The sequence below is a fragment of the Populus alba genome, chromosome 5, assembly GCF_005239225.2.
Source record: "Populus alba chromosome 5, ASM523922v2, whole genome shotgun sequence".
NCBI classification, from domain to species: domain Eukaryota; kingdom Viridiplantae; phylum Streptophyta; class Magnoliopsida; order Malpighiales; family Salicaceae; genus Populus; species Populus alba.
The window spans coordinates 12,154,110-12,163,280 of record NC_133288.1 but is presented as its reverse complement, the minus strand read 5'-3'; the positions used below and the strand labels follow the sequence as shown (position 1 = coordinate 12,163,280).

General features: G+C 31.5%; 1 protein-coding gene across 1 annotated transcript; it reads right to left on the bottom strand.

Annotated features, from left to right (window-relative positions):
* Positions 1 to 435: 435 nt before the first annotated feature.
* LOC118045734 (cytochrome P450 81Q32-like) lies at positions 436 to 2,213 on the bottom strand. Its single transcript, XM_035054429.2, has 2 exons — positions 1,317 to 2,213; positions 436 to 1,193 (listed from the first exon to the last, which is right to left on the bottom strand). The coding sequence occupies exons 1-2, from the start codon at positions 2,199 to 2,201 to the stop codon at positions 585 to 587; spliced, it is 1,494 nt and encodes a 497-aa protein (XP_034910320.1). The 5' UTR covers positions 2,202 to 2,213; the 3' UTR covers positions 436 to 584.
* Between the last annotated feature and the right edge of the window lie 6,958 nt (positions 2,214 to 9,171).

Genomic DNA, 9,171 nt, shown 5'->3' with positions numbered 1-9,171 from the left:
TCTTAAACGCTACATACACACACAATCTGGTTGAACATTGCTGAAAACTAAATTATTCCTAATTAATAGCCAAATACTTCATGCTATGTCAAAAGAGAAGATGCCAAGCTCGTTTCTGAAATCTGCCATGGACCAGCGTAGGCCATTGGATTATCAAAAGGTTCAAGGATTGTGGTATACACCAGTAGACCCCCACCGCGATAAGAATTTTGCCCAAAGCAGCCATGTACTTGAGCAATGGAATAAAAGATGATCAGTTGCCATCACTGTACACTTCTCTCACTCTCTCTCTTATTGTCACAGAGAAAATCTTATGCTATAATCTGTTGTCAAATCCTTTAAGTTTAATAAATTGAATTTTATTTTCGATTACACTGAACTTAAATAGAAATTTGCATAGAAATGGAGGATTGAACTTCCTTCCCCATCTCATAATTATGAACTGGAAATCAGGATATACCTGTCAATTGAAATGATCCATGTAGAACAATTAAAGTAGAGTATTACATTAACTTCCTTAAAACAATCTTTATTTAACAAAGAGTACAGAAAACTGGAAGCATGCTTTCACTTCTTTCGGTAGCTCAAGAAATAATATTGTCAAGGTCTGACCTAGCCTTCAATACAACCTCCAATGGATGGACTCTGGACATGAGTGTTGCCACCTTCTCGTCCATGTTAATTTCCTTACCATCAACCGTATCCCATTCAAAGCACTGAATCAACGAGCCCAGAGTCAAGGTCATTAATCTGTGAGCGAGGCCCTCGCCGGGACAAGATCTCCTTCCCAATCCAAATGGCATTACCTTGTATGCTTCGGCTTTTCCATTCAGAAACCTTTCAGGCTTGAAATTTAAAGGGTCATCCCACACCTTAGGGTCTCTCTGAATCGACCATGCATTTGCAAACACCATTGTACCAGGAGGCACATCGTATCCTCCGATGGTACAATAATCGGATGCCACATGTGGTACTAGCATTGCTGCCACTGGATACAATCTTAAGTTCTCAGAAATGATACCTTGAAGATAGTGTAGTTTTGATATGTCTTCTTCTTCAATCAAATGGTCTTGTCCAAGTTGAGTGTCTAATTCTTCTTTGGCCTTCTTTAGTACATGTCGATTATTGAGCAGATTGCAAATTGCCCATTCCAAAGATGCAGCTGAAGTCCTAGTTCCTGCAACTGCCATTATCTGCAATAAATAGTTCAAAGCTGATCATTCATTACAGTTTTTAAAATGACTTGGATGGAAATTTTATAATCTTATTGAGCGAATTGAATTGCAAATGCGAATGCGAATTGAATTGAAACTAACCAGAATTAGGCCTTTGATTATTGAATCAGTATAGTATTGGGGTTGTGTTTCCTGCAAAGCCAGCAAATGGTTCACCATGGTGTTCCGGTCCCTGTCAGCACGATGCTCTTCAATCAGTCTTTGCAAGAACAAATCCATGTTCTTACTCAGTGTTTTCATTCTCTTAACAAATCCATTATAATCAACATTGCTCAAAATGGGAAACAAGTCTCCAAGATGTGCCTCCTTAGCAAACTCAGCATACTGATTCATCATATCTCTAAACAGCAACGCGTCCTCAAGTTCACTCACATCTTCACCATAGTACCGCTTTCCGGCGAGCATTGTCATCACTATGTTAAACGTCAGGTCCAAAATCATGGACCTTAACTCTACCTTCCCGGCATTTTCTCCAGATACACGAGAAACCCTCTTCATTAAATTCTTGACTTCATTCTTACGAAGTTCTTGAAACCCATTGAGACGTTTCGGTGAGAAGATCTCATTATTGCCTATGCGGCGAAGGTTGCGCCAATGATCGCCGTAGTTGGCTGCACCCATGGTAGTGAAGTTGTAATTCAAGTACTTTCCATGGCAGAAAGGAGGACGATTGGCCAAAATCACATCATTCTTGGTGAAGCATTCTTCAACAGCTTCGGGTGAATTTACAATGACCACGAAGCGGGAACCGAATCGAAGCGACATGATCGGGCCATATTTTTGGGAGAGGTTGTGGATGGTTCTGTAGATAGGTTGTTTCATGAGATGGAGATGGCCTATAATTGGAAGAGCGAACGGGCTAGGGGGAAGATTCTTGTATTGTTGCTTTTTTGTTTTCAACAAGAAATTCAGAGCAAGAATAACAAAGGAAATTGTAAGAACTAAGAACATTATGCTCTCTTCCATTTCCTTTGGCTGTCGGATTCAGTATAATGTGTTCCAACCTTTTACAGACACGAATATATGTAGAATGATTACATTATATATCTTTTGTGGTGACAATCCTGTCCCTATCGCCCTGGTCAATGATCTCCGCTCTATTACGTAAGCTAAGAAATTTACCAGCGGTCTACCAGAATCACAAGCCAAACTTGACTGCAAAATCTAGACTCTGTCAATTTGTCTTAATTTGATGGGGTCAATAACCCTGGTTTATCTTACTTTAAATTAATCAGAGAATTGTTTTTCTTATCGGAGACATATTCCAACATCGAGTGTCAATATCATTTGCTTTTTCAAAGGCAGCATGGAACAAAAAGCTGTCCAAAAAATGCCTATTTTATGTTAAGGCACAATTGATTTTACATGTTTTAGTCTAAAAATCACTTTGCTTGATTTGTTTAAATGTTTACACTGAGATTTACAATTTTCTTAATAAAAAATTCTTTTTTCTTTAATTAATGCTCAACAACAAATTATTAGGCGTTGTCTTTTCTCGTGATAATATCAGGGCCTGTTTTATTTTTTCGGTGTATAATAAACATGAATGTATCCTAAGTTATAAAAAAATAATCCCAGCACAATGCAACAAACATCAAATAAGCCTAAATGGAATTTATGTGTATATATATGCAAGTGTGTATCATTGTTTATTGATTTATTGCATTTTTTTCCCTTTTTTTGGATTTGTTTTTCAAATATTATTTATATATTCAAAGGTGTGTGTATTCGAGTATATTGTTATAGAGTATTATTATATTTTTGTCCTTAAAGACAAGCAAATTATCAATAGAGAATGAAATGAAGAAGAAGAAAAGGGTGACAAAGATAATGGAGGATAAAATAAATAAGAAAAAAATAATATCATATCTTATTCGATAGTTTTATCCATATTTATGTAGTATTTTGCCCATGTTTTATATATAAAATATCTTGATATTCTTTATTTTATGTTTTGCAAGTACTTTTGAATGTAAAATTTGAAAAGGAGTAATGTGAAAATAAAATTCAAACCATGTTCCAACCCATGTCGAATATTGATAGATTTTCTCTTTGATCAATATTTTATACGAAACTTAAGAGTTGTAGAGGTTAAAATCAAGTGATTATAGTAGTATTAGAAAGCTAATATCCATATATTTCTATACATATATGACAACGGAAAAAAAAAGCATGAAAATCACAACTTTTAAAGATAAGTATCGCATTCTGCTAGTTTTGACCTTCAATTATTTTGACTTGAATATCTTGAGTTAGAGAAGTCAATTCGATGCAAATTTAATTTTTTTGAATTTCTGATTAAAAGACTTATCAACATACCAAATGTTAGCAGAAAAGGAGCTCATATATACGATATATGATTTTTGTAAGACAATTTATAAATTCTACCAGTATACAGATTTTATGAAGAAACAAGTCTAACTTCTCAAACATCCAAACCGACATGGAAAATAAAACAAGGTGTAAGATGTAAGGACTTGGCCATCATCACTCAAGTACAAAACTAATTTAATGAAAATTATTCAAACACAAAAATATTCTTGTGGTTTAAAATGGATCTTTTGAAGTGGTGGGCAAGAAAAGGCTTTAATAATAGCTGAAAGTGGTGAAATAATGTTGGAAATCTTAGCAGCAACAGCTCAAGTTATGTCACATTGTTTGACTAAACCATAAGGAATGGGGGAGAGTGGCCTGGTCTGCAAGAAGAACAAACTCTTTTTCTTTCCAATGGTAGTGGAGGTGTCTGTCATATCCCTCTAGGGAGAGAGACTTCGCCATTTAAAGGTCAGCCTTTTTTTGCCCTTGATGTTGTTGTTTTTGGAGAGCGTGCCTTGCAATGCATCATTGAGCTTATTGGAGGGAAGAGAAAGAGGGTGACTATATCCATAGGCTGCATCACCTTATCTTTTTCTTATTTATAAAGATATTGCTTAGCTCCCTTTAATGAGAGAGAATAGTGGTCGAGAAGTTTTAACTGGCATGTTATCTTTTCTACTAACAATTTTGTTTTTCATCTTTCTTTTTTTTCCTCTTAGATTTGTGGTTTCCATGAGTTGCTATGTAGCTAGGAATGTTATGATGAAGCTTTTGGTGGTTGAAATTGTGTAGGTGGCCATAATTCAACGAGGGAGGTAATAAGGTGGCTAGGTTTCTTGGTTTTTTTTAGGGTTTTATATGGGAGAGATAAAGAATATGTTTGGTAGTGTGGTAGCAGTTGCTTTTCAAATAACTTTTCGTGCCAAAATCATGTCAATGATATTTTTTTATTTTTAAAAAATTATTTTTGACATCAGCACATCAAAACGATCCAAAACATACAAACCATATTAAATTCTAGTAAAAAAAATAAATTTTTTGAAAATACGATTTCAACCGTGTTGCCAAACGGTTTTAAAGTGTGACGGCTAGGTTTACTTTCTCTCAAAACTTTCTGCCTAATGGGTGGCCTCCTAGGGGTTTTTTAAGAGTTTCATTTAAGAGAATAAGATGGGAGTTTAGAGTTTGTTTTCATCAAATGTTGCCTCCCTTGTATACAATAATCATGTATGATTGTTTAATAATTTTTCCTTTTATCTAATGTATGTTTTTGAAGTTTATATTATTGAGAATATATGTTATTTAAATACTGAAAGATGAACCGGACTGTGCAATGTTGAAAACATTTTTTAGTATAGAAATTAAAATGAATAGCCTATGTAGTCATATAGAAGCCTTAAAAGACAGGTAATTTTTTATAACCTTTGCTGAAATTTGGTAGAAATTTCATTAATGTAAATTATATTTTAAAAAATTTTAATTTTTTTGTTTTTATTTAAAATAATTTTTTATATTTTTAAATTGTTTTGATGTGTTAATTTTAAAAATAATTTTAATTCTTTTTATTTTAATTTATTTTTTTACCTTAAACCGTTTCGACTGTTACAAATGTAAACAGGTCACTCCAACCTACTCATGCTCTCCCTTGCTAAAGCTATATGCTCTAATTCCTCCCATCCCTCTTCCTATTTCATCTCTTCATCCTCGATGTTAAAATATTAGTATCATCCTATCTTGCCGCCGTCCTACATACCCACGACTTCTTGTTGTAATTAATATTTCAGACGATGTTTGAGGTTGTTTATAAAGTAATTTTTTAAAAATATTTATTAAAATAATAATTAAAAAATATTAATTTAAAAAAAAATCATGGATACCTGTTTCCAACGACAACAGCTGACAAGCACCCTTCTGGTTAGTTCCCGCTGCAGGTTGAGACCTCGATGTCTACGATTGAAGGAGAATTGCAGTCAAGGAGGAGTATGAAATAAATATAGAATTCATCATAATAATTCATAGAAATTCATACGAACAAGAGAAGAGATTAATGCACGGTTTTTTTCTTTTTTTTTGTATTTGAGTGTATTTTAAAAATATATTTGGTTTGATAAAATATTAAATTAATTATTTAAGTGTTTTTAATACTGATTTTGATGTAGTAATATGAAAAATAAAAAAATACAAAATTTAAAAGTATTTTAAAACTAAAAATATTTTTTTTACCATACTAATTATCGTATGAAGGTGGAGTGTGAAATACTAAATTTCTTTATCTTAAAAAAAAAAAAAACACTCTATATAAAATAAAATGTGTATTATCTTATTATTATTTTTTAAAAAGGATAAGTCTTCTACTTAAGATTTATTAAAAAAATGGAATGTAAAATTACAAATACCATCTGAGTTAAACTTTCATGAGTAAATTGTTAGTTTTAGAAACTATTAATTATATGACCCCCGCGATGTCACGGGTCAATTGTTTTTACATAAAAAAATATCAAAAATAACTAAGATTTAAAAGCGTTAGGTCTTTCTGCAAAGTTATACTCAAGAATCTTAAGTTTGGCTGCAACGCTTGACCTAAGAGTAATATTTATAATATTAATAATAACATTAAACTTGCATGACCTAAGTTTAAGTGAGTTTGGTTGCAATTCCAGACAGCAATGGTCTTGGATGTAAGTTTGGTTATAAGATCGTGTCATAGAAATGTAATAATTAAATAGATTAATTAAAAAGAAAAAAAAAACCAACAGACAGAAAAAAAACTAATGAAGAAAAATAAAAAAAAAATTCTGAATTAATTAGGCTAACCCTTCAAGGCAGTTTAACTCGTCAAACCTTGGATTTATGTCGTGAAAGTTTGATAACTAAATAGAAAAAAAATTGACGGGTTACCTAGAATTAATTGGGAAAACCCATCAAACCAGGTTAACCCGTCAAACCCGGAATTCGTGTCATGAAAGTTTGATAACTAAATAGAAAAAAATTAAACATTAACAAACTAAATTAAATGAAAAAAACCAAGACAAACAAAAGGCTGATTCAACCTTTTCACTGTCGATTGCACTGTGAATTCATAGTCAAAGACATAAAAACAACAAAAAAGCAAAAAAAAAAAATCTTTAATTAGCCAAACCTAAGATAACTAAATAGAAAAAAGACATCAACCAATAACTAAATATAAAAAAAAATTCATATTAATGAACTAAATTAAATAAAAAAATATTAATTCAAAAGAAAAAAAAAAAAAAAAAAAACTTATAAGAAAAAAAAACTAATGAAGAAAAAGAAAAAAAATCTAAATTAGCTTGGTTAACCCGTCAAACCTAAGATCCGTATCATGAAAGTTTGATAACTAAATAGAAAAACATTTAATATAAAAAAAAATAAAAAAAAAATTAATTAAAAAAAAAGGCATCAATGCCTTTTTACCGTGGACTGCACTGTATAGTCCATAATGAAAGGCACAAAAAAAAAAAAAAACTAAAGGCATTAGCCTTTTTACTGAAGACTGCATACAATATTAAAAGATGAAATCGAAAGAAAAAAACTAATGAGAAAAAAAAATCCGAATCAACTAGGTTAACTCGCCAAATCAGGTTAACCCGTCAAACCTAGGATTCGTGTCATGAAAGTGTGATAACTAAATAGAAAAAAAGATTTAATATTAATGAACAAAATTTAAAGAAAAAGATTAATTAAAAAGGAAGAAGGAAAGGAAAAAAAAAAACTATAGGAAGAAAAAAACTAATGAAGAAAAAGAAAAAAAATCAGAATCAACTGGGTTAAACCATCAAACCTGGGATCCATGTCATGAAAGTCAGATAATTAAAACAGAAAAAATTTAATATTAAGAAACTATAAACAAAAAAAAAAAATTAAAGGCATAAGCTTTTTCACTGTGGACTGCACTGTGCAGTTCACAGTAAAAGGCTTAAAAAGAAAAAGGAAAAGAAAAAAAAATAAAGGCATACGCCACGAGTTATTTTTTTTTTCTTGCATAAAAAATATATATAAAAAAAAAACCTAAGATCTAAGAGTGTTAGGTATTTCTGCAAATATATACTCAAAAGTTTTGGGTCTAATTGCAACGCTTAACCCAAGAATAATATTTATAATATTAACAATAATATTAAACTTACATGACTTAAGTTTAAATGAGTCTAACTGCAACACCGGATCCAAGAGCATTGGATGTGGGTTTGACTATAAGGTCGTGTCATAAAAGTGTGATGATTAAATATATTAATTTAAAAAGAAAAAAATAAAGAAAAAAAGTCAATAGGAAGAAAAAAATTAATGAAGAAAAAGAAAAAAAATATGAATTAACTAAGTTAACTTGTCAAACCTGGGATTTGCTTCATGAAAGTTTAATAACTAAATAGATATAAAAAAAATGATGGGTTTACCTAGAATTAACTGGGTTAACCCGTCAAACCAAGTTAACCTATCAAGGCCGAGATACATGTCATGAAAATTTGATAATTAAATGAAAGAAATTTAACATTAACAAACTAAACTAAACTAAATGAAAAAAATAATTAAAAAGAAAAAATCTGAGTTAACTCTTCAAATCATGTTAACTTACCAAATCCGGGATCCATGTCATGAAAATTTGATAATTAAATAAAAAAATAACACTAACAAACTAAATCAAATAAAAAAAATCATTAAAAGAAAAAAAAACAGTTGGGCGTTTTATTTACTTTTTAGTATATGTTATAATATAATATAACATAATATAATAATTATAATAATATAATATATTAATAATGGGGAAAGTGTTAAAGGCATGAGAAAGCTAAGTGTTCTTTCACGCCTTTTAGAGTATTGTTAATTATTAAGTGCCTAATCAAACCAAACATCGACTCTGCCGACGCTCACCGAAAGGCATCCAAGGAAGTGGCAAAGTGGTTATTTTTTTTTTTTAGATTAACGTGGGTGTCTGGGCCAGCTTGCGCGCACCTCGACTAATCCCACGGGCCCTGAAGTTAATGACCATGTAAGCCTCTAGTGGCCATTATATGAGCAACCTAGGGTTCGAACCTGAGACCATAGAGGAAGCAAATCTCTTGGTTCCAAACTTTTACCACGGGGGCACCACCTAGATGGTTGGTAAAGTGGTTATTTCCACCGACATAGTAGTGGGCATTCAGCATCTAACCTGGAGGGTATCCAAGGAAGGGTACCGTTCCTTTTTCTTTTTCTTCTTTTTATTTTTTGTTTATTTCTTTTTAATAAATGTAAAAACAACTAAAAAACATGAGGTTGATTTAACGGTTCATGCAAAGAGTGCAAAAATATTAATATATTATTTTAATTATTTAGAAACAAATTCATACTATATATTTGAGTGGCGTGGCTTGAAGTGAGGTTGGGCGATACAATCTATATGGGAGCAAAGTTTAATTAACAAATATGTGATGTGGCTTAAGGCAAGGTTGCGGGTTTGACGGGGCAAATAAACAATAAGCAACCCATGCGTATGGGCTATTCTTAATAATTTCATCGGTTTTTTTTTTTTTACTATTTTTTTTAATTTTATCTTTTTAACCTGAGGTTTATTTTTTTTTTATCCAAACCGAAGAGAGATCGTGTTAATATTGCTGCGAGCAGG

Bases quoted from the DNA above. Each gene is read 5' to 3' on its own strand.
- LOC118045734 (XM_035054429.2), bottom strand. From the start codon at position 2,201: ATGGAAGAGAGCATAATGTTCTTAGTTCTTACAATTTCCTTTGTTATT. The intron at 1,194-1,316 runs GTTAGTTTCAAT...TATTTATTGCAG, and splicing joins TAATCAAAGGCCTAATTCTG to ATAATGGCAGTTGCAGGAAC.